General features: G+C 40.7%; 1 protein-coding gene across 2 annotated transcripts in view; it reads left to right on the forward strand.

Annotated features, from left to right (window-relative positions):
* The window catches only part of sptbn1 (spectrin, beta, non-erythrocytic 1), an 83,971-nt gene extending 61,103 nt beyond the window's left edge, over positions 1–22,868 (forward strand). For both annotated transcript variants that reach the window (XM_053635686.1, XM_053635687.1), the window contains 23 exons: positions 206–1,076; positions 1,728–1,865; positions 3,113–3,869; positions 4,050–4,252; positions 5,116–5,206; positions 5,904–6,050; positions 6,985–7,248; positions 8,362–8,586; positions 8,679–8,768; positions 8,944–9,222; positions 10,338–10,468; positions 11,138–11,342; positions 11,579–11,953; positions 12,204–12,448; positions 13,057–13,195; positions 13,336–13,420; positions 15,233–15,429; positions 16,905–17,002; positions 17,122–17,176; positions 17,622–17,833; positions 20,087–20,260; positions 20,367–20,409; positions 21,279–22,868. In XM_053635686.1, coding sequence (XP_053491661.1) covers positions 206–1,076; positions 1,728–1,865; positions 3,113–3,869; positions 4,050–4,252; positions 5,116–5,206; positions 5,904–6,050; positions 6,985–7,248; positions 8,362–8,586; positions 8,679–8,768; positions 8,944–9,222; positions 10,338–10,468; positions 11,138–11,342; positions 11,579–11,953; positions 12,204–12,448; positions 13,057–13,195; positions 13,336–13,420; positions 15,233–15,429; positions 16,905–17,002; positions 17,122–17,176; positions 17,622–17,833; positions 20,087–20,260; positions 20,367–20,409; positions 21,279–21,509 — 5,255 coding nt within the window. In that variant the 3' untranslated portion in view covers positions 21,510–22,868. The remainder of the gene's footprint in view (positions 1–205; positions 1,077–1,727; positions 1,866–3,112; positions 3,870–4,049; positions 4,253–5,115; positions 5,207–5,903; positions 6,051–6,984; positions 7,249–8,361; positions 8,587–8,678; positions 8,769–8,943; positions 9,223–10,337; positions 10,469–11,137; positions 11,343–11,578; positions 11,954–12,203; positions 12,449–13,056; positions 13,196–13,335; positions 13,421–15,232; positions 15,430–16,904; positions 17,003–17,121; positions 17,177–17,621; positions 17,834–20,086; positions 20,261–20,366; positions 20,410–21,278) is intronic.
* The last annotated feature ends 3,140 nt before the right edge of the window (positions 22,869–26,008 follow it).

A 26,008-nucleotide genomic window follows, 5' to 3' on the forward strand; every position in this document is an offset into this window, starting at 1 on the left:
TTATTATTATTCACAAATTATTATTTACAAACATTATTGGCTGAAGAATTTGTTAAAGTGTATTAGGAGTTCAACACCTCTCTGAATTTTCTTTTATTCCTTCGCTTTAAAAGCCACTTTCTCTTTTCGCATTTTCTTCTTCTCTCCTTGCCTTCCTGTTTATCTCAGTCTCTTATGGTTCTCCTGTGTCTGCCACTTCCTACAGGTTACAAGCCGTGTGATCCGCAGGTGATCCGTGATCGCGTGGCTCACCTGGAGTTCTGCTACCAGGAGTTGACGCAGCTGGCGGCTGAGCGACGCGCACGTCTGGAGGAGTCTCGTCGACTCTGGAAGTTCTTCTGGGAAATGGCTGAGGAGGAGGGTTGGATCCGTGAGAAGGAGCAGATCCTGTCATCAGACGACGTCGGCAAGGACCTGACTGGTGCCGTGCGTTTGCTGAGTAAGCACCGGGCGCTTGAGGACGAGATGAGTGGCCGAGCCGGGCACCTGCAGCACACGGTGCGTGAGGGTCAGGCGATGGCTGACGCCGGACACTTTGGCGAGGCCAAGATCCGCGAGCGTGTGGCCGATGTGCAGGCTCAGTGGACGGCGCTGGAGCGACTCGCTGCAGTCCGGAAGGCACGTCTAGAGCAGGCGTGCAGCTTGCACCAGTTCCAAGCTGATGCTGACGATGTGGACGCCTGGATGCTGGACGCGCTGCGCATCGTCTCGAGTGACGACGTCGGCCACGATGAGTTCTCCACGCAGGCGCTGGTTAAGAAGCACAAGGACGCGGTAGCCGACGTGGCCAGCTACCGGCCCGTGATCGATTCACTCCACGAGCAGGCTCAGGCACTGCCCGATGAGCTGGCCCAGTCAACCGACATCAGCGAACGCCTGGCGGGCATCGAGGAGCGCTATAAGGAGCTGGCAGAGATCACCCGGCTGAGGAAGCAGGCTCTGCAGGATGCACTGGCTCTCTATAAGATGTTCAGTGAGGCTGATGCCTGCGAGGTCTGGATCGACGAGAAGGAGCAGTGGCTCAACAGCATGGAGATTCCAGAGAAGCTGGAGGACCTGGAAGTTATTCAGCACAGGTGAGGAGTTAAAGGTTGGAGGTTGAAACTGAACATGATTTACTTGGTAGAATAGCTATTTATCAGGCCTGTGCTTGAGGATGTGATGATTTAAGATTGATATCGTGATCAATAATGTCATCGTATACTTGCCTGAGATATTATGGATATAATTTTATTATATTGTTTAAAAAAGAAAAAGTACAGACTGATGTAAAATTGTTTGTATTTGATCTTTAATGCCTGACCCATGCCTGGTTTGGTGTGTGGCGTTTGATTCTATAGCTTTGTACAGGAATGTAGCGAACAGGCACTATGAAGTGTTCCTTCATCTCCAGCGAAGGTTATATGAAACAACGATGAAGTCATGGTAGCATACTGTGGAAAAGCCTCACATGTCTATACAGTGTGCAACAGAAATCACACATTAGGAGCATTTATTGCACCAGATGTCCCTGCTGAGTCACGCAGAGTCGCGAGAAAGCCAGAACCGAGGCTCTTCGGCTCCTTTGCGGCTCCGCAACTAAGCAGCATCACTATTGTTTCCATTTTCACATCCATCGGTGGCCCTTGAGAGTTTCATTTCAGTTCAACAATGAATCCAATATGCACTTGTCAAGCTCCATTCTCAGTTTTATCTTCGGTGCCAAGTAAATGAATGATGTGTTCCAGGTTCGAGAGTCTGGAGCCTGAGATGAATAACCAGGCGTCCCGTGTCGCTGTGGTCAATCAGATCGCCCGGCAGCTGATACACAGTGGACACCCCAGCGAGAAGGACATCAAGGCTCAGCAGGACAAACTGAACACCAGGCAGGTTTCAACATTTATCTCGAGGGTTCAGAATTCAAAAGAATGTTGTTGTTTTTTTTTAAAACACATCGGCCAAACCGAAGGTCCGTACTGCACACGAACCTACGTGCACATTAAACTTAAACAGTGTGATCAAATATACACCTTCAGTTCAGTTCAATGCGATTCAATATGCTTTAATCAGTGACATCATCACAAAGCAGAGATGTAGAAATGTAGAGAAGACAAACAATCTACAGCCAACAGCATATTTAAATTAAATCAATTCTGCTGAAGGTAATGCTTCAGAATAGTAATCGTAGTAAAAGGAATTGCTCGGGAATGTAAAAAAAAATGTCAACGTGGTACGAGTCAAAATAGGCTGAACACATCAAAATACTTAGAATGAAAAAAATTCCCACAGCTCAGTCTGTCTTCTGTGGTAAATCTAAATCTTACAAACCGGTCCATTTTAGATGATCCTCTAATGATTTCTTATATATCCATGTGCCTGAAATCTGCATTTCTAAAACGAGATTTAACAAAATGTGTTTTGAAATATATTTCATTGAAGTTTTTTGTTTTTTTTAATGACAGCTTTGTCCTCTTCGAACCCTGTGTGCGGTGTCAAGATGTAAGGAATAAAACTTGGTGGTGTGCTGTTATAGAAAAAATAACCAACCGAGGCAGAGTTAATGTTAGCACACCGAAGTTGGTAGTTTCTAGAGATGCACCAATGTATTGGCTGATAATCGGTATCGCCCGATAAAGGCAATTTTTCACGCTATCGGCTACCGATAGTTTAAAAACATCCGACGATCAGGGCCGATTGTATCCTGTCGATCAAAAGAGGGCGGGAAAACACATCGAATTTGTGCTGTGTGTAAAGAAGATGTCTCCTGTGTTGAATTACTTTGATTTGGGTGACAGTGATGACAAAACTGCAGTTTGTAATCTCTGTACCGCATGTTAATGAACGAGTGCTTTTACACCGGACGCTGCAGCAGTGAAGCGGGAGTTTCGGCGTTGAGTCAAATTAAAAAAATTTTTGCCACGCTACTTGCGCTGAATTAAAGCGGCAGTACACGGTTGAAAGATTTAAATGAAGATGAGTTGACAAAAAAAGGTATATATTGTTAAAAAAAATGCCTATATTATTAATGCCTTTTCTGTATAAAAGGCAGAACCACCAAACTATTGGTATCATAACATAACAGTTCACAGTTCATTTACTGAGTACGTAAATATCCACAAATACTCCTCTGTAGGTGGAGCCAGTTCAGAGACTTGGTGGACCAGAAGAAGGAGTCGCTTAACTCAGCGCTGGGTGTCCAGAACTATCACCTGGACTGCAACGAGACCAAGTCGTGGATCCGTGAGAAGACCAAAGTGATCGAGTCCACTCAGGACCTGGGTAATGACCTGACCGGAGTCATGGCACTGCAGCGCAAGCTGACGGGGATGGAGCGGGACCTGGCCGCCATCGAGGCCAAACTGGGTGACCTGCGTGGAGAGGCAGAGCGTCTGGCAGCTGAGCATCCTGAACAAGCCAAGGCTATCACGGGCAGGTTGGCGGAGATCGGCGGTGTCTGGGAAGAGCTGAAGGACACGCTGCAAAACCGCGAGGCCTCTCTGGGTGAAGCAAGCAAGCTGCAACAGTTCCTCCGCCAGCTGGATGACTTCCAGTCATGGCTGTCTCGCACGCAAACGGCCATCGCCTCTGAGGATATGCCCAACACCCTAGCCGAGGCTGAGAAGCTTCTCGCCCAACACGAAGGCATCAAGCACGAGATCGACAATTACGAAGAGGACTACCAGAAGATGCGGGACATGGGCGAGATGGTGACCCAAGGCCAGACGGACGCCCAGCACATGTTCCTGAGGCAGCGGCTGCAGGCACTGGACACCGGTTGGAACGAGCTGCATAAGATGTGGGAGAACCGTCAGAACCTCCTGTCCCAGTCTCACGCCTACCAACTGTTCCTCAGGGACACTAAGCAGGCCGAGACCTTCCTCAACAATCAGGTAATGTTTTGATGTTTGCACAGTCGAGTAAAATATGAAAACCTTTATAAATACCGTATGTACAGTTCTCTAAGACGTTATGTGTGTTCCATCGACACTTTTCATATAAAATATTATTCAAGTTTCTTAAAATGCTAAGAAAAACATTTTTATTCCTAATCTCATGTTTTCTTTCTGCAGGAGTATGTGCTGGCCCACACTGAGATGCCCACCACTCTAGAAGGAGCAGAAGCTGCTATTAAGAAGCAAGAGGACTTCATGACCACTATGGACGCCAACGAGGAGAAGATCAACGGCGTGGTGGAGGCCGGACGCAGACTGGCCAGTGACGGAAACATCAACGCTGAGAAGATTCAGGAGAGAGCAACTTCCATTGATGACAGGTTACAGAAATACACACGTATTCATTTTCTCTTAGAATTCGTGTAATGGCTTTTGACGAGTAACTAAAATTTATTTGAATTTGTCTCTTCATTCACCTGAGCTTTACACAGATTGGGCTGTATTCAGAGCTCAGTGAAAGAAATTCAGAAATTATGCGAGAGTTAACACTGGATTTTTTTTTCGAATGCAGAATTGCTCGAGTGAGACACAGTACCACTGTCTGACACGATTACGTCACACTGAAATGTATGTTTTATGCTGTAAATACACTCAGAAACTATAGACTGCCATTTGAGGCCAATATTAAACATACGAATATGACATAATTAATTAACAGTCCCTGTAATGTCCAATGTCTATAAATAAACGACTGGTTTATTTATAGATGAAGTGATTCTTTTTTTATTACATTCCTTCAGTCCATATTTTTATGCGTCAACAACACACAGGTGATTTGCATATTCTTAAAAGGGAGCCCAGAAAATCAACTTCAGCATGTGCGTTACCCGTTTCTGAATATGCCTAACTTTCCCTGCATACATTTTCAAGTAACTTTTGGATTTAAAGGTGTAGTCGAATGGATAAGTGTATAAAGTCGCTGAGGAAACTTGTTTGGATGCGCCTGCTGTCAGTCATTTTATAGACACTCTACTCTAGATCCAGGGGGTGGAGCTTCATTAACATGGGCGGGAATCATTTCAATTTTGAACCCACCTAACCGTTAGAGACCTAATCTTGAAAAAAAAAAAGGCTAATATTACCTAATGCACCGTTAAATTCCCAATGATAAATTACGGCGTACTATAACGATGACTCGGTTGTGACTGAACGAATTCGTGACTTTCAAACCTTTACCCTGCAGACATAAGAAGAACCGTGAGGCGGCTGTGGAGCTCCTGATGAGACTTAAAGATAACCGAGACCTACAGAAGTTCCTGCAGGACTGCCAGGAGGTACAGATCCACATACTGCATATTGCATATTGAAATTTCAACAATTCTTCCCATTTACGTGAAATCAGCCAAATCAGTCAGCCAAGACATGTTTGATGTATGAACTTTACGTTATTTTTTCTTTATGCTTCAAGTGCTTTTAAGTTGTTCAGCATTTTAGTTTTCTTTGATGTGGTTTTTGACAAACTTGTCTATATAAAACTGAACAAAAGGATGTCACAGAGCTAAGAACAGTTATAGCTCCATCTTGAAGCCAAATCGTTTTTATTAGAGTCGGGTAGGAGGCGTGGCCCAAAGTTTGACGTCGGAATTATACATTAAATGGATTTGGATGATATTATAGTTCCAATTTAATTAATTTCTTTACTATTTTATAGAAACTGTTTATGTAGAAATACTGCTACTGAGGCGCTTCGTGTTTGTTCATGCACGTCTAATGATTTAGACATGTAGTTTGTACAATGCTAAACAGTTAGCCAGACACGTCTTGGCTAATCGGCTAAATTTCGAGGTTAAGGAGGACTCCAGCACATACTGATACGCGGACGCTATGGGAACAAAGTTTGGACTTTTCATGTGTTTGTATACCAGCTGGTGTATCTTTAAAAGTCTTTCACACGCTTTTGACGAACATCTGCGAGCATCGATGCGCCTCCTGTTGCTTAAGCTTTCTTCTTTCTGTTGTGTGTGTCCGCAGCTGTCTCTGTGGATAAACGAGAAGATGCTGACGGCGCAGGACATGTCGTACGACGAGGCCAGAAACCTGCACAGCAAGTGGCTCAAGCACCAAGCCTTCATGGCCGAGCTCCAATCCAACAAAGAGTGGCTGGAAAAGATTGATAAAGTTAGTCTGAGGTTTAATTGCTTTACTTTTTTGCCTAGCTGACATGCCTCAGATGAGTGTGTGAGGTCAGTGGTAGACAAAGCCAAAGTGGATGAGTAATGCTAGGGAACACAGACTTAGCTCCAAAACATCAGTGGAACAGCAGCGATGTCCTCTTTTAGAGATTTACAGAAATGAAGATGAATCTTTAATGGTTTGAGGTTTGAGATAGCCAGTTACGGCTACACAGTTATCTCTCCCTTCATCCTTCATCTTTATTTTATTCATTTTGTTGGCCTTTATGCGTTCATTCCAGGGTAGCTTGAGGAAAGCAAGTGCCCCCTAGTGGTCGAGTGTGTTAATGGACGTGCTGACTAATTTCAAGGGCACATTATCTACATTTCAGTTCTTAATACTTTTATTATAATATTATTATTGAGTAATACTTTTATTAATACATATACATGATCGTGTATAATAAAGACGTGTAACAACGATGTATAGTAATAGATTCTGTCTTGTGATCTAATTACCATGACAAAACAATACATGCACGAACATTATTAAATTAATTATTTGTTTGTTTTTGGAATTAAAAAAAAATTTTTTTGGTTTATTTTAGATTTTTTTTGTCTCATTTATTTATGTTTCTAATTAATTTATTTATATTTTCTAACGATTATTATTGTTCAATGTTTTGGATCGTAAGTTTATTATTTTTATTATAATTGAAATCCAGGACCAACCTGCAGAATCCATCCAGAACCTTTTTTTTTTTCTTTTTTTTTTTTTTAAAACTGCTGAGGAAAAAATAATCAAATCAGTTGGATTTAGTTAGCTGAGGTAGTTCATTTACTTTTGTATTAAAAAAAAAAAATCGACTTGTTACATAATACATAATAAAAATGTAGCATCTTGCCTAAACCCCTTTCCCTTTGTCTCTCCATCTCTGTAGGAAGGGATGCAGCTGGTCTCAGAGAAGCCTGAGACAGAGGCCGTGGTCAAGGAGAAGCTGACGGTACTGCAGACGCAGTGGCAGGAGCTTGAGTCCACCACGCAGACCAAAGCGCAGTGCCTGTTCGATGCCAACAAGGCCGAGCTGTTCACGCAGAGCTGCGCCGATCTCGACAAGTGGCTGGCGGGTCTGGAGGGTCAGATCCAATCAGACGACTACGGCAAAGATCTAACCAGTGTCAACATCCTGCTGAAGAAACAACAGGTACGAGCAGCGGGGACATTGTTTCAAGTCTGCAGATCGAGCTGATTTAAAATTGATAGCTACTGTATGTAGAATACCATGGGGTGCTAAGGGTACACAGAGCGTATACCACCTGTGAAAAGGTCATGTGACCATAACGCATGAAGTGACAGCATATGAGCATATACTGTAGCAATATATCAAATATATAGATATGGATAAACATGAGGTGAAATAAGTTTAAACGCAAATAAGTCTCTGTAGTCTCTGCATCCCTGTACAATAATTGTTATAAAAGAAATATAAAGTGCTTGAAATGCATTTGAAATGTTTTTGTGTAAGATTTCTACTTCCTCAAGCTTCTTATTATCGCCGGTCTTGGAAACCCACTGCGCTGAACAGTTTGAGTTTTTACCTACTGATCAGCTTCGTGAGTTGGCTCGGATTTGCCGTCATTAGAGAAAACATCACACGATGCAGAGCAGCAGGACGCGGAGATGACATTTTTGAAACAAGACTTGAATCATTTGAATCAAAGTTGAAACAAGACTTGAATCATTTGAATCATGTGTGCATGAATCAGTTTTTTTTTTAAATGTTTACAATTTACAGAAAGTAGATTCCAGGCATTTTAAGGATTCAAATTAATCAAACTATATTTGTAATTAATCAAACAAATTTTTTTCTTTTAAATCTACTTCAGAAGTACAAAATCATGGAATTTAAAGATACGTCCATATTTCCAGTCCTGGGAAAAGTATTGAAATTCAATAAAACGAAAATAAAAACAGGGAAAAATAGAAACGGAAAAATCGATCTAGTATCGATAATCTATGATTATACAAAATATATCCAGATGTATTTTTTTCATTTACAGTACTCTGATTTACTGCACTTGTGGATCTTTTTACTTCTTTTAAGAATAAGGTATTTCTTAATATAAGCAAAATTATAGATATATTTCCCTGTGTTCAGTTAGATAATGAAAAGTCCATATTGAATCAAGGTGTACAAACTTTTAACTGGCAATATAAGACATGAGAGTATCAATAATCCAAATCATCTCACCAGATTTACGGAATTCAGTGACTGCTTTCCCTCGGAAATGTAAAGCAAGCTTGTTGTCTTGCACAGATGCTGGAGAAGCAGGTGGAGGTGCGTAAGAGGGAGGTGGAGGAACTTCAGTCGCAGGCTCACGTGCTGCAGCAGGAGGGCAAGGACACGGACGAGGTGGACGGGCGGCGCGAGGTGGTGGAGAAGAAGCTCCAAGAGCTGCTCGATCCTCTTCAGAAGAGGAAGAACTTTCTCATGGCTTCCAGGGAGATTCACCAGTTTAACCGCGACGTCGAGGACGAAATTGTGAGTCGAACCTTCGTCGGTTGACGGTCTAACGACCGAGTGTTTGAGTAAGTGTGTGAGACATTAATGACATCATTTCCTTCATTTCACAGCTCTGGGTTGAGGAGAGGATGCCTCTGGCTACTTCAACAGACCATGGGCACAACTTACAGACTGTTCAGATGCTCATCAAGAAGAACCAGGTGAGCCGTTAAGCTGTACCGAAACACACACGTTAGAATCTGCTGAACAATCAAACCTTTGCGTTCGGTTTTCCTCGTGATATCGCTCAGACCTTCCTTCCAGACCCAACATCACTGCTACACTTCCTGTGTGACACACACTTCCACCACATCGTGCCTTTTTTTTTTCATTCAGACCCTGCAGAAGGAGATCCAGGGACACCAGCCACGCTGCGATGACATCTTCGAGCGCAGCGAGAGCATCGTGACGGAGGACACCCCGAGCGTGGAGGCTATCAGAGCACGTCTCGCTGAGCTACAAGACCTCTGGAACCTCCTCATCCAGGAGACAGCGAAGCGGCACGAGCGGCTGGAGGAGGCCCATCAGGCGCAGCAGTACTACTTCGACGCGGCCGAGGCGGAGGCCTGGATGAGCGAACAGGAGCTTTACATGATGTCAGAGGAGAAAGCTAAGGTGTGTACAGTTTGAAGCAACTGCTGGAAGTGTAAAGTAGGCGGGGAAAGTGACAAGTGTGCTGGTTATGGCATGTATAGAAAACTGAAATATACTTTTATATATAAATTTATATTAAACTGCTCAGTCACAGTATTTTTTCCAGTTCGGTTTGCTAAAATACTCAAATCCACATCTAATAATAATAATAATAATAATAATAATTCCTTACATTTATATATAGCGCTTTTCTAGACACTCAAAGTATGGAGGTGGGTCTCCTCAACCACCACTAGTGTGTAGAGTCCACCTGGATGATGCGACGGCAGCCATATTGCGCCAGAACGTCCACCACACACCAGCTATTAGTGGAGAGGAGAGAATGATGTAGCCAAGTCAGAGATGGGGATTATTCAGGGGCCATGATAGAGAACGACACCAGGTTGTGTCCCTACTCTTTATGAGAAGTGTCCTGGGATGTTTAATGACCACAGAGAGTCAGGACCTCGGTTTAACGTCTCATCCGAAAGACTGTATTGTTTTTATAGTGTCCCTGTCCCTATACTGGGACCCATTAGGATCCACACAGACCACAAGGTGAGCGCCCCCTGCTGGCCTCACTAATACTTCCAGCATCAACCTTAGTTTTCCCCAGGAGGTCTTCCATCCAGGTACTGGCCAGGCTCAACCCTGCTTAGCTTCAGTGGGACACCAGGCAAGAACTGCAGGGAGATTTGGTACTGGCACCTGGAGCACAATGCATGCTATGGAATTAGTACGCAAGTGATTTTCCTCCCTAAAAAAAAAAATAAAAGCAAGGAATATCATTTCACATGGAAAGACATGATTAGTGGCTGAATTGGATGGTTTTCCAAGCATTGTGTAACTAGCTGCATATCGCAGAAGTAAGTACTACCAAGGAAACCACGGCAACCAGTAAACTCATGATAGAAATGCACACGATGAGCGTATGATGCAGAGCAAATTTGGGGGAAACATCTCCTGGTGTGACCGTGTGGTTAAACATCAAGCAAGTTTTTCTGTGATTTATTATAATCCCATCCAGACGAAATGATCCTAAAACTATTAGCTGGTTAAGCTGCTGTTTGATCGCTCGTGTTTTGTTTCTCTGTCAGGATGAACAGAGCTCCGTAGCCATGCTGAAGAAACACCAGATCCTAGAGCAGGCGATGGAGGACTACGCCGACACCGTTCATCAGCTCTCCAAGACCAGCCGCGGTCTGGTGGCTGACAATCACCCCGAAAGGTACACCAGCCTCCCTCATCTCAATCCCCACATCCTGATTTATTATAGCAATCGGTCATTTTACAAAGCCTAATAATTCATATTTTACTGATCTTGGACTTGGATTGAGGACTGAGGGTTTTTTTTTTTTTAACAATCCCTAGAGTTTTAACGCAGGTTTCCTGAACAGGTTTGGAAAAGTTTGGAATTTAAAGGCACTCATTTCCATATTCAGAATTCGTTTTTCGGAAGCGTGCACGTTTAACGTCGATACTATGAGTAGCAGCCGCCGGCTTCCAAACTACAAAGGATATAGAGTATATTTAGGTTTTTTTTTAAAGTGTAGAGTGATGTCAAGCGTGTTTTTATGTTTCAGCCAATCAGGTCGCAGCTGAGTGTCGGTAAAAAAATAATGACAAAAATATTATATTACAAAAACGTAATCATGATTCATGAACATGGGCATCAAAGGTTAGTGAGTGAGTATAAGATTTACAACTTTATTTCATTTTATTGCCAATACTCCAGTATTGCACACTAACGAAGGACTCGAAGGAGTCAAATCGGAATTTGGATCTGACACAGATACTCTGATTCTCACCCGTTCAAAGATGAGTCATTTTTACCTGATTGATTTGGATTCGTTTGAATGTGTCTGATGCTTCCTGTGTGTGTCTGTTGGCTCTGCAGTGAGAGAATAGGCATGCGGCAATCACAGGTGGATAAGCTGTACGCAGGACTGAAGGACCTTTCGGAGGAGAGGAGAGGAAAACTGGACGAGAGGTTCCGTCTTTTCCAGCTGAACCGCGAGGTGGACGATCTGGAGCAGTGGATCGCTGAGAGAGAAGTGGTGGCAGGATCTCACGAGCTGGGCCAGGACTACGAGCACGTCACTGTAAGCCTGCAGGAGAATCAATGATTTGCGCTCCACCTTTAACTTTTTTTCCTCTTTCCATGTGTCTTTCTGGATGTCCAGGACGGCCATGTTTCATTTTTATTATGCTTACTTAAAATAATTGCACTAAACGAAAGCTTCACCATATCGACGATTATTTTACGTTTTTTTTATCCTTTGTTAAATAACAACACATTTTTTGTAATGCCGTAGTTGATCTATTCTCTTTCTCTCAGATGCTGCAGGAACGTTTCCGTGAGTTCGCCCGCGACACCGGGAACATCGGTCAGGAACGTGTGGACGGTGTAAACCGGATGGCCGATGACCTCATCAACGCCGGCCACGCTGACGCTGCGACCGTCGCCGAGTGGAAGGACGGGCTTAACGAGGCCTGGGCGGACCTTCTGGAGCTGATCGACACTCGCACACAGATCCTCGCGGCTTCCTACGAGCTGCATAAGTTCTACCACGACGTCAAGGAGATCCTGAGCCGCATCCTGGACAAGCACAAGAAGCTTCCGGAAGAGCTCGGACGAGACCAGAACACGGTGGAGGCACTCCAGAGGATGCACACCACCTTTGAACACGACATTCAAGCACTGGGGACGCAGGTACATAAGGCTTTAATAGAATGAATTAGCTTGAACCTACTGCTGTGATTATGACACTACTTATTCAAATGGTATTGTTTAATGTAAACAGACACAGACAGTAAAATCCCAGTGTTTTGTATTATATTAACAGGGATATTTCATTTTTAATTAATTGCATCTTTAAGATAAAAATGACCTGAACATGATCTCTGATCCAGATGTCACATTTCCTCTCTCTCTCTCTCTCTCTCTGTGTGTGTGTGTGTAGGTCAGGCAGCTGCAGGACGACGCGACACGTTTGCAGTCGGCGTATGCCGGCGATAAGGCTGACGATATCCAACGGAGGGAGAGCGAAGTCCTGGACGCGTGGCGGAACCTTCTGGAAGCCTGTGAAGGACGGAGGGCGCGTCTGCTCGACACCGGAGACAAGTTCCGCTTCTTCAATATGGTGCGTGACCTCATGCTCTGGATGGAGGACGTCATCCGTCTCATCGAGGCTCAGGAGAATCCCAGGTGAGTGTGAGGACTGAAATGTGCTGACTCTGCACAAAAAAGTTGGGACGCCGCGTGAAATGTACATAAAAACAGAATACAACGGTTTGCGAATCTCATAAACCCATATGTTATTCACAATAGAACATAGAAAACATATCAAACGTTTAAACTGAGGGAAATGTAGCATTTTAAGAAACAAATAAGGTCGTTTCGAATTCGATGGCCGCAACACGTCTCAAAAAAGTTGGGACGGGGACAGCAAAAGGCTGGAAAAGTAAAGTGTTACTGAAGAGAAACAGCTGGAGGAACATTTTGTAACTAATTGAGGTTCATTGGCAACAGGTCAGTAAGATGCTTGGGTGTAAAAAAATGTGTACCTTTTTATAAGTAACTTTTTTTTGGAATTGGGGTTGTAGGAAAACCTGTGTGCTTCTTTTATTTTATTATTAGGTGTAGAAAATTCTTGGTAAATCTACCTACAGTGTGTACATTACTTGTATGTATAATCCTGATAATCCTTGGATGTACGTCCTGAAATGTCACGACATATACAACGTGTGTTGTTTGGGTTCATGGGTAAAATTAAATTTCGCTTGACCGTGTGTCTGCTCACTGGGTTGCTGCAGGGACGTCTCCTCTGTGGAGCTACTTATGAACAACCACCAGGGCATCAAGGCCGAGATCGACGCGCGCAACGACAGTTTCACCGCCTGCATCGAGCTGGGCAAGTCTCTACTGGCACGCAAACACTACGCATCAGATGAGGTGAGGGACAAGCCTGCGCACTCTAAATATGGAAATAAAATGGAGCAGTGTACAGTACAGTCCACTGTGGTGTTTCCATTCTTACACTTGCGATTGCAAGTACACTAAATAATCGTTTTTCACTTGCATCTTGTGCACAGATTAAAGAAAAGTTGCTACAGTTGACGGACAAGAGGAAAGAAATGATTGACAAATGGGAGGACAGATGGGAGTGGCTAAGACTGAGTAAGTCCCACGTATTCGTTTCCTCCAACAGGACGTGCTCATTTGTCATTGGAAAAAAGCACAACTTGTGTTAAGCATTAGATATTTTCAGTATATACCATGGTCTGTCAGAATACTCGATTCTGATTGGCTGGAAGGTGTGCGTTCAAACACAGGTGCACAGGTAGTAAATTAACGCGCTGCTGCGTATAAACAATTGTAACCATAGTAACATAGTCTCTCTCTCTCTCTCTCTCTCTCTAATAACTATTTATTATAATTCATTCACATAAATGTAAGCTTATCGCACTACTTTATCTCTAAGTATGACTTACAGATCTGACAACCCGTATATAAGATAACTAAAAAAAATTAACCGCTATTTTATCCTTTCAGTCCAATTTCACACTGCAAACATGAATGACAGCTTTAACTCGTCAGTGCTGGCAAGCGACCGCGGTATAAGCGGGATAATCCACGGCTGGTTGTGCGTTACGCCATTTTAATGCACTCCGCTTGGCATCGGGTCGTTCTGTGGCTCCGTGTCGTGCATTAAAATCACGTAACGCACACCTAGTTGTCTGTGGATTAACCCTTACCTATAGCTAACAGAGAATGTTCAGCAGATTCGAAGAATTCACTAATGTTAATAGAACGTTGCTCACACAACCTTCCGAGCAATTTTGTAAGAGCTCCAAGAAACATGACATGAAAACATAATATCTTCATAATATCTGGAAAATTCGACTGATTAAACATTTCATTGAATCATAGGTTTATGTATAAGACAATACATATACATAAGTTTATATATATAGATAGATAGATATATCTGTCATTTTAAGCCTCATTGTCTTTAATGATAACCTGAAATCAGAACCACCAAAGTGCTTAGATTCATAATTCATAATTAAGAAAATTATTTTTTTTCCTGTAATCTTCCACTAAAGTGCAGTGACTTTCACAAAAAAATAATAATAACCAGTAAAATAAAAAAAAACCCAATAAAATCACAAAAAATAATAATAACCAGTCAGCAAAGACACGCCCATATTTTATAATCCAATCAAACTCAAAAGTGAGGTTCAGGAAGTAGATATGCCATTATTTTTATATTCCATAGATCATTTGATTTTTAGCGCTTTCTTTTTTTTTTTAAATACCTGATTAGACTAACCATGAGCTATGACATTATGATATAAATAGTAGTATACACTCTCATAGAACCCACAAGTCTGATTGTAACTTTTTTCAAAATAGCGTTTAATTCAGAATTAGCGTAACACTTCAGTACTACATTACCCAGAATCCCGAAGGTAAACCCACCCGTGGTTTCCATGGAGATATGTGACGTGTGAATTGACGCCAGACCGTCTTGCATCGTGGGATTAAAAACAGATCGCTTCGTGAAACGTAATAACTCTGATATAGTAATAATCATCGAAAATAAGACTGTGACATCACGAAAGGGAACATTCACTTCCAGAACCGTGGCTGCTGGAAAAGTGGGCGTGTCCCTATTGACCTGATTAAATTGATAGAACCATCGTCCCACCCACCCATCCAGATGTGCTGTTTAATTCAGAAATCATGTTGTGGAACGAACCATTTTTTAAAAAAATCAAGTTTCGCATTCTCTTTCACGTTTATTATTATTAGCTCAGTGTCATGTTCCTCATTCCGATATGATATGAAACGCAGAAGTTGTGTGTGTGTGTGTGTGTGTGAGTGTGTGTGTGTGTGTGAGTGTGTGTGTGTGTAGGTATGTTCTCTTTTACTCATCCTGGCACTCACTTCCCTTTATTCTGTCTGTGTGTGTGTGTGTGTGTGTAGTTTTGGAAGTGCACCAGTTTTCAAGGGACGCGGGGGTAGCCGAGGCGTGGTTGCTGGGTCAGGAGCCGTACCTGTCCAGTAAGGAGGTGGGTCAGAGTGTGGACGAGGTGGAGAAGTTGATCAAGAGGCACGAGGCATTCGAGAAGTCAGCCGCTACCTGGGAGGAACGCTTCTCTGCGCTGGAGAGGCTGACTACGGTGAGATACACACCCCATTACTTTTAGTCATTTTAGCGCACTTTTTTTTCCCCCAGCAATCGTAAATATGTGTGTGTGTGTGATGGTATATCATGTAATCATCTTATACGTTTATACATCTTTACCAGAGATACCAGACTGTGTTCATGAAGGGATTAAAGCCATAGGAGATCATTCATTATTACGTTACCCGCTTAGCTTTCAGTCAGAATAGAGCTTTAGTTTGCTCGAACTAGGTTATTTTTTCTATTATTTTTCATTGAAAATCATCCTAATTATTATTATTGTTATTATTATTATTATTATTAATAATATTGATTTCATTATTAATTATTATGAATTATAACCTACTTGTACATGCTGGCATTTGAGCAGAGTTGAAGGGTGATAGTCTGGGGTATTTCCTGTACTTTTCTTTTAATTTTGTGTCACAATTTTTTTGTCTGGATGTTTTATTTATATGCTGCTTTATTGTTTTATTTTTGTACAAGTCTTATGCTATTTTATTTCTTGTGCCATTTTTTCCATGTACAACACTTTCTTATTAATAATATCTAATATCTTAATAATTAATAATAATAAGAAGAGGCAGAATCAGTTGTATTTTTTAATTAGTTTTTTTTATTCTTTTATATTTAAAAAAAAATAATTTTCATCTTTAGTATTATTATTATTATTTATTTAGTACTGTGCTTTAATAGGAGAATACTCAAAAACGGTCTTGTGTGATGCCTGAAGTTGATTATTTTTCTGTAACAGCATCTCCTGAAGTGTTTTTTTTCCCTCTTATACCACTGCAATTCGCCAAATATTCACATCTTTTAATTAAAGAACGATACATGATACTTTTGATCACTTTATACTGTAGTTACTTACAGTGTTGCTGAGAAACTGGAAAACTGAAGACGTCCTAAAGCCTAAATGTTAAATAAACATCTCCTCATGAAAAACTTCACCATATTTAGTATTATTAAAGATTATGCATTTTTCTTTGTTAAATAACGACACGTTTTACGCTTATTAAGTGTAGTTTATACGGGGAATCGGGCGTACAAGTCCCAGTGAAGGATCCGTTATTATAGAAACGATAGCGTGTTAGAATTTGACTTGCATCGTATTGTCGGAGCCGCCGTTATCGGAAAGGAACGCTCTTGTGAGGAATGTTTTCTCGAAAGCAGAAGTATCGTGACCTGTGACTGAAATGAGGGCAGTACACGCTCTTCCTCATAGCCAGTACTTCCTCTTCTATAATAATCAGATTTACTTGCATGATTGTAGAGTTACGGTCGCAGCGTTTCTCCTTCTAGGCTTCCTTTTCAATATGTACATTACCGAATCATCAGCTACAATTTCAGAAAGAAACGATTTCTTTCATAAAGGGAAGTGAATTTCCTCTTCGTACAAAGGAGTAGGGGAAATGAGCAAAGTGTGTTTGTGTGTCAAATCGGTGTGACCTGTTCTTCTTCCTCTCTCAGTTGGAGTTACTGGAAGTGAGAAGAAGGCAAGAAGAAGAGGAGAGAAGAAGAAAACCCCCGACGCCAGAGCCGGAGCAGGAGATCGAGGCACAGCAGAGGTAATCATGCTCACAAACTCACTGTAGAAGAATGTATTGGTTTTTTTTTTACCTTGTGAGACGTTCAGTAGTTCTGTTTGTTTTTAATCCTGCATAAAAAATTCCTCGTCTTTCCACAGAGAAGGAGAGCAGATTGCTCAGAACGGACTGCCGTCAGACCAGGAATCCCCACGGGTGAATTATCTTACATCCTAAACACGCGCACACACACACACACACACACACACACACACACACACACTCAGCCTAGCAATCTTGGCTCAAGTACTCAAACAGCTTTAACTCATGATTTGTTGCAGGGATTCACATGAAATTATGTATGTTTTGGACAAGATTCTTAAGACATCTGCAAAGTTTAGGGTGTGGTCACTCACATGGGGTGGGGTTAAGTTCAGCTCTTACTCAAGAACTGAGCTGTGAATTCATGAGTCTTGGTTTTGTGAGCCAGAAGAGAACAAGTAGCTGGGACTCTTGAGGTCTGTGTGGTCCATAAAAACGGAGAAGCTTCTTATCATTAAGTAGCAGTCATGTCAGAGCTGTGTGACTTCAGACACGCCCCCCTCAGCAGTGTATAAACTTTTCTCTGCTCTTCTCTCTCTGCGTCTCTGTCTTATCTCAGGACGGAGTGGACGGAGAAATCGTGAACGGCGTGCCCGAGCGGAGCTCTAAGGAGCCGAGTCCCATCCCATCCCCGACCTCAGGCAGACGCGGTAAGGGCAGCCAATCGTCCACCCTGCCGGCCAAAAGTCAAGAGTCTCCCTCCGCCCAGTTGGAGGGCTTCCTACACCGCAAGCATGAGTTTGAGGGCCACAACAAGAAGGCATCCAACAGGTAACTCCACCTTCTTCACGGATGGAAATTTAGCCACTTAAACTTGTAGTATTAACTATTCAGTAACTAGTAATGAAACTCATAGTAATGATTGTGTAGTTAGTTACAGCTCCTGAAGTTTGCATCATGTCTTCTGCATGGGAAAAAATCATTTGCATATTGTTATATTGGAAAACAATCAACGATGGTATGTTGTGATGAAGCACCCCAATGTTAATTACTGATATATTTAATGACAGCATGAAGTATTTTATTGCTCTTATACACAGCAATTTGCCAGCCCTAACATTTTTTTTTTTTATTAATAATAAAAAAAAAGACTTTTTTTATCCATTTATAGTTACATTTAATGTTGTGGAACGTCCATGAAATAAGTTACTTCCTGATATCGGTTACATTATAGCAGCTGTAAACTGTCATTCCCTCTCCCTAGCCTCTCCTCTCTTAAGTCATGTTATGCTGCTTTACCTCTGACTACGTTTACATGGAGAGCAGTAATCTAATTATTGACCTTATTCTGAATAAGACAATATTCTGATTGATTCACTCATGTTTACATGAGTGGCTTTTAGAATATTCCTTTGTCCCCGTTTTACATGTTATAGAACATAGGCACACGTCATTACGTCCCCGCGCCACGCCGGCCGACGTTCCCTCCAGAATTTCACGTATCCACATACAGTTCGTCATCGTTATGGAACCGTGTACAGTTTTGGGTATTTAATTTTTAATTTTACAAAAGCTTCAAGTGCAGTTAATTATTTGTCGTGCAAATAGACGACTGCTTGAAGCTGTGGGCTGTGTCCCAAAAAGCGTACCCACCTACTATATAGTATATAGCGATGCATGTATTTCTGCTACTGTATAGTATATAGAGATACATGTATTTCTCCTACTGTATAGTATATAGAGATACATGTATTTCTCCTACTGTATAGTATATAGAGATGCATGTATTTCTCCTACAGTATAGTATATAGAGATGCATGTATTTCTCCTACTGTATAGTATATAGAGATGCATGTATTTCTCCTACTGTATAGTATATAGAGATGCATGTATTTCTCCTACTGTATAGTATATAGAGATACATGTATTTCTCCTACTGTATAGTATATAGAGATACATGTATTTCTCCTACTGTATAGTATATAGAGATGCATGTATTTCTCCTACTGTATAGTATATAGAGATACATGTATTTCTCCTACTGTATAGTATATAGAGATGCATGTATTTCTCCTACTGTATAGTATATAGAGATGCATGTATTTCTCCTACTGTATAGTATATAGAGATACATGTATTTCTCCTACTGTATAGTATATAGAGATACATGTATTTCTCCTACTGTATAGTATATAGAGATGCATGTATTTCTCCTACTGTATAGTATATAGAGATACATGTATTTCTCCTACTGTATAGTATATAGAGATACATGTATTTCTCCTACTGTATAGTATATAGAGATGCATGTATTTCTCCTACTGTATAGTATATAGAGATACATGTATTTCTCCTACTGTATAGTATATAGACATACATGTATTTCTCCTACTGTATAGTATATAGAGAGACGTGTATTTCTACCTACTATATAGTAGGTAAGTATGCGGTTTGGGACGCAGCCATGCTCTCTTGTTTGCCGTCAAACGGTTGAGCACTGCCGTGTGTGTACGTGTCCTGTCACTAAATGCGGTGAAAACTCCCACACGACGTTAATACTGTGTGTACATGATTGTAACGCATTTCCATAATGCGACTAAAACAGGAATACTCCACATGTCTTAATTCGATTTGTGTTTACTTCGAGTATGACTTTAGTCGGATTAAGGTCATCAGAAATCGCTGTTTACATGCTAGTTTCTTAATCAGAGTATCGGGTTAATATCGGGTTAATATCGGATTATTGTTGTCCATGTAAACTCACCGACTGTTACAAATCTCTGACACTGGAGACTCCTTTAATAAAAGTTATCTCCTTATAGAAATCTTCACCATATCAACAAGTACACACGTATTTTAATCTGTTTATGTGGTGCGTCCGCTATAAAAGTTTCTCTGCAAGTTGTTAATACAGAAAGGAGAACATCTTGTATTAGAACTATTGTTAGAACACCTTCTGACCAATCAGAATGGAGAATTCGACAGAGCTGTTGTACAGTATAACGAGGATTGTAGGAGTTCACTCAAGAACTGAGGCGAACGTTTTGCTGATTTCAAAAATGCCTTTTGAAAAATCTCTCCCAGGTCCTGGCATAACGTGTACTGCGTTATCAACAACCAAGAGATGGGCTTCTACAAAGACAACAAGAACGCCGGGCAGGGCATCCCGTACCACAACGAGATCCCCGTCAGCCTGAAGGACGCCGTCTGCGAGGTCGCCATCGACTACAAGAAGAAGAAGCACGTCTTCAAACTGAGGTGAGCCGAACCTGCGCTAATCCGAAGTGATTAAAAAGAAATTACAGTAAAAAATGAGCAATTTGTTGTGACTTCTTGTCATGATTCTTTTTTTCCTTCTTTACAGAGTGACAAACGGAAACGAGTATCTCTTCCAAGCCAAAGATGACGTAAGGCACCGTTTTGAATTCTCAAATCAAAGGTTAAACATGTAGAAACCGCTCAGCAGTGCCTCCTTGTGGCAGACAGTGAAAAAAAAAATAATTAAAACCCACATCATCTCAAAATATCTACGATCTGCAGTGTTGGAAGCTTGGAAACTTCTGGAAACTTTACAGTTGATCTGCATTACTGATAATGAGCCTTATATAGAGAGCAAGCCGACATTAATATAGTTAGCCGATTTTAGCTAGAACTGGTAAGAGCGTTGTTATGGTTACAGTGTGAATTATTAGTCAATTAAATCTGTTGTTTGTAGTATATTGTATTATACAGTTCAATCTGAAATTGTTAGGCATTCCTCAATTTATTTCTCTGGAGAAACCTTAAAGTTTTTATGTAAAATCCTACAAAAAATTTTTTTAGAAAGAGGTTTTTTTTTAATTTTTTATAATAAGTTCAATCCCTCTAACAAATTGTCACAAATTCCTCATCTGAGCGCATGACATGGTTCTGAGCACAACAAGCGTTGCTTTCATGTCATTTTTACATTGTCATGTGCTTTGTTTCCATTCTAGTCTAGATAAACACTTCTTAAAAAAAAAAAAAAAAAGTTCCATGTAGCATAGCTAGTATTCTTTCATTTTTTATCCTAAGGGAACTCTTGAGGGTTCCAATTGTGAAGGTAAGACCCATTAATTGTCCAAAGAACCCTTCGAGAAACCATTCGAGGAAAGAAAGCAAAGCACAGGTTTGAGGAAACTGTGATTTTTGGACATCTTTGAAATGTTCAGCACATACCCTGTGTGTGTGTGTGTGTGTGTGTGTGTGGGTGTGTGTGTGATCTCTCACCCTTGTTCCCCATGTGACCTTTTCTCAGGAGGAGATGAACACGTGGATGCAGGCTATTCAGAACGCAGTCAGCGGCTCCTCCCCTTCGGACAAGTCTGACGTTACGCCTAGCAACCAGAGCACTCCTGCCTCCAGCCGTGCCCACACACTCCCGGCAACCGTCACCTTGACGACCGAGTCGAGCCCGGGCAAGCGGGAGAAAGACAAGGAGAAAGACAAAGAGAAGCGTTTCAGTCTCTTCAGCAAGAAGAAGCAGTAGAGACCAGTTCCCCTAGCAGCAGAGACGTCCCGTTTCCTCGCTTTCATCAAATTTGTCTTTTTATCTCTTCCTCTGTCTCTCTCTCTCTCTCTCTCTCTCATTCCTATCTGTTCACCTCATGTGATATTCCAGCATGCAAGCCGAAGAGCGAATACGCCACACTCTGTGCCTGAAGTCCCTCTGATCGGGTTCCAAAGTTACATAGAAAAAAAATATGATAAAAAAAAAAAAATTCTCAAAAAAAAAGTAAAAAGAACGATTTTTAGCTAGGGTGTGTCGTGGGTCAGGTTTGGAAATTCCGAGGACCAGATGTGTCTTTCTACTCCGTTCGATTTCTATTGTCTTTCGATTTAAAGCTATGATTTGAATTATTGATTATGAATATCACTCTTTTACGTAACTGTGTTGTTTCGGATGGGTTGGTTATTTAAAAAAAAAAAACAACAAAAACCCCCCCGCTTTCCTCAATTTTGTGAGGCTATCTCAGAGGGATGCGCTGCGTTCTTTCTGTGCTGTCGGGGAGCAAGACGGTGACGCTTTGATGAAATCGATTCCACTGTGCGATTCTGAACCTGAATCTGACATTTCCATATGAAGGAACCTTCAAGAAAATTCCATTCGCTTCTATAGTCGCCATGATGGCCCAACCTGCCTTTTAACAATTCCAGGCTGTAAAGCCGTAGAACTCCTCGCTAATATGAAGGTCGATTAACATTTCCTTGTCGTGTGTCCTTTATTAAAACCACTTTTTTTTTTTTTTGACATGTAAGAATGTTATATGCTATATGAAAAGTACTCCTTTTTATTTTTTATTTTTTACATTTTCCTTCCTTTCCTTATTTAGGTTTTTTTTTTTTTTGGTCACTTCTGTTGAGTTGCATCATAATATATGTTTCAAATAATTCTAGTACAGAGTATTGAAAAACTAGCTGTATTATAAACACTCTATAGCATCGATGTTAAGTGGAAAGTGGAGCTCGAGCATTTACTGGAATAAAATAACGGTAAAGTTACTCAAAAAAATAAATAAAACGGTCGCTTGCTTGTTGGCTATAGCACTACTCATTATAATGATTTTCTTTCTCTTTTTTTTGGCTACATTATACAGCTGTTTGATACATAGTGTGCATTTCTCTGTCACTGTATGTAATGTAATGAAGAAACAAAAAAAGAAAAAAGAAAATCATCTACTGCACAATCAGAAATAACGTAATAGGAATGAAATCCTTTCGCAGCATCAGGGCTGGTGAGGGCGTATAGTAACCTCATTATAGTCCGACTGTATGAAACTGCACCTGTAGACCTTTTACCCCTCTCTGTTAAATATGTGCGATGTCATTAAAATGCTTTTAAACATTACCGCCTTCTACTGAGTCCTGTGTCAATGTTTTTACTGGGGTTTTTTTCTATCTATATCTATAGTGTAATTTTCTCAGTTTTTGCTCCGTTTAAAGATTTGTCCGATGTCTCGGTTTTAAAAATGGAGACATTTTGACATCATGGCGTGCCGTGGAAAGGAAATCTGAAAGATAAGATAAGATAATACTTTATTAATCCCCAGATGGAGAAATTAGGGAATGGTAATGTGTAAGGATTAAAATGTATAGAACACTTAGGGGTATGCTGTTAAGGGAAAATAATCGAAGACAGACTGGTGTGATGTGGCCCAATGCGAAGTTGTTTATTTTCCTATTGACCTACAGTATAGTTTTATTTATTATTAGTAGTAGTAGTAATTGTAGTAGTAGTAGTAGTAATTGTAGTAGTAGTAGTAATAATAGTAGTAGTAGTATTAGTAGGAATTGTAGTAGTAGTATTAGTATTATTATTAGTAGTAGTAATTGTAGTATTAGTATTAATTGTAGTAGTAATAGTAGTAGTATTAGTATTATTAGTAGTAATTGTTGTAGTAGTGTAGTAGTAGTAGTAATAGTATTAGTAGTAATTGTTGTAGTAGTGTAGTAGTAGAAGTAATAGTAGTAGTGTAGTAGTAGTAGTAATTGTAGTAGTAGCAGTATTAGTATTATTAGTAGTAGTATTAGTATTATTAGTAGTAATTGTAGTAGTAGCAGTGTTAGTAGTAGTAATAGTAGTATTAGTATTAGTAGTAGTAATTGTAGTATTAGTATTATTAGTATTAATTGTAGTAGTAATAGTAGTAGTATTAGTATTATTAGTAGTAATTGTTGTAGTAGTGTAGTAGTAGTAGTAATAGTAGTAGTAGTAATTGTTGTAGTAGTGTAGTAGTAGAAGTAATAGTAGTAGTGTAGTAGTAGTAGTAATTGTAGTAGTAGTAGTATTAGTATTATTAGTAGTAAGTGTAGTAGTAGCAGTGTTAGTAGTAGTAATAGTAGTATTAGTATTAGTAGTAGTAATTGTAGTATTAGTATTATTAGTATTAATTGTAGTAGTAGTACTAATAGTAGTATTAGTATTATTAGTAGTAATTGTTGTAGTAGTGTAGTAGTAGTAGTAATTGTAGTAGTAGTAGTAGTAGTAGTATTATTAGTAGTAATTGTAATAGTAGCAGTGTTAGTATTAGTAGTAGTAATAGTAGTAGTAGTAGTATTAGTAGTAATTGTAGTAGTAGTAGTAGTAAAAATACTAGAACATGCTGTATTTTTTTGTCCATTTAAAGTTACATTTAATGCTGAAGAACATCCTCAAAACAAGTTAGTGACTGCAACGACTACAACTTAACTGATAGGAAAAATTGCAGCATGTTACAGAGAAACCACATCACTCTCTGTCCTGCAGACTCCCATGTCAGAAAATGTAACGTTTAAATTTACAGCTTTAGCTCTTAGTGTTACAAAGCACTGACACTGGAGACTCCTTCCATAAACGTTAGAGAAACATCTCCTTACACAAAACATCACCATATCACTGCTTAGATGTCTAACACAATTTTTTTTTTTTCAATCTGTTTATTATTAATCTTAGGTGATGTGAAGCGTCCATTATACAAGTCGCAATGAATGACCTGTTACTATAGAAACGAATAATGTATTAGAACGAGTGCATTAATATAAAACTTACAGCCAGCACTATTGTCAGAGCTAACGTTTCAGAAAATTCGATTTGAGACTTAGACAGTACAATTAGTACAAAAACAGATTTTAGCCTAAAAGTTTATTTGTTATAGTGAGTAATAATGGAGTTGTAAAGGCACTGTCCTACAATGTCCTACAATACTACAAAGAAATGTGTATCATGATTGTAAAGTATCACAATATTGATATATTTCCAGCAGCTATATCAATACCACTTTAATACTGGTATTGCTGCATTCACCGTTCCTCAGAAGCGGGACGTTGTAGATCAAAATGGCGTCATTTTCGACTTTCATGCATTCGAAAATGATGCCATCTAGACCTTTTGTATGCAGTGGTTAGTACCTACCAAAAGTGGTCCAAGGAAAGACAACTGGTGAACCGGCAACAGGGTTATGGGCGCCTAAGGCTCGTTGATGTGCATGGGTGAGAGAAGGCTAGCCCGTCTGTGCCAACTGCAGAAAAAGTTAACGCTGGCTCTGATAGAAACGTGTCAGAACACACAGTGCATCACAGTTTACTGTGTATGGGGCTGTGTAGCTGTAGACCGGTCAGAGTGCCCATGCTGACTCCTGTCCACCACGGAAAGCACCTACAATGGGCACGTGAGCATCAGAACCGAACCATGGAGCAATGGAAGAAGGTGGCCTGGTCTGATGAATCACGTTTTCTTTTACATCATGGGGACAGCCGGGTGCGTGTGTGTGCGTCACTTACCTGGGGAAGAGATGGAACCAGGATGCACTATGGGAAGAAAGCAAGCCGGTAGAGGCAGTGTGATGCTCTGGGTAATGTTCTGCTGGGAAACCTTAGGTCCTGGCATTCATGCGGATGTTACTTTTACGTACCACCTACCTAAACACTGTTGAAGACCAAGTACACCTTTTCATGGCAACGGTATTCCCTAATGTCAGCGGTCTCTTTCAGCAGGATAATGTGTTCCTTGTTCAGGAATCATTTGATGAACATGACAAAGCATTCAAGGTGTTGACCCAGCCGCCAAATTCCCCAGATCTCAATCCGATCGAGCGTCTGTTGGATGTCCTGGACAAACAAGTCCGATCCATGGAGGCCCCACCTCACAACTTACAGGACTTAAAGGATCTGCTGCTAACGTCTTGGTGCCAGATACCACAGCACACCTTCAGAGGTCTTGTGGCCTTGAAGGATCAGAGCTATTTTGGTGGCACAAGGGGGACTTACACAATATTAGGCAAGTGGTTTTTAATGTTATGGCTGATCGGTGTATACTTTCCTCCTCAAAACGGCAAACTCTATAGTCTGTTACAGATTTACCAAGCAAATATGTCTGGATGTTGATTGATCTAAAGCAAATACTTGTATATACAGTGTAACTCATGAAAATTTTTTAAAAAGTGCCACTTTTTTGTTTACTGTTAAAACTGTACGCAGATTTGACGTCACTTGCTTGAAATCGGAGTCGAA

Source organism: Ictalurus furcatus, chromosome 10, assembly GCF_023375685.1.
Source record: "Ictalurus furcatus strain D&B chromosome 10, Billie_1.0, whole genome shotgun sequence".
In the NCBI taxonomy this organism is placed as follows: domain Eukaryota; kingdom Metazoa; phylum Chordata; class Actinopteri; order Siluriformes; family Ictaluridae; genus Ictalurus; species Ictalurus furcatus.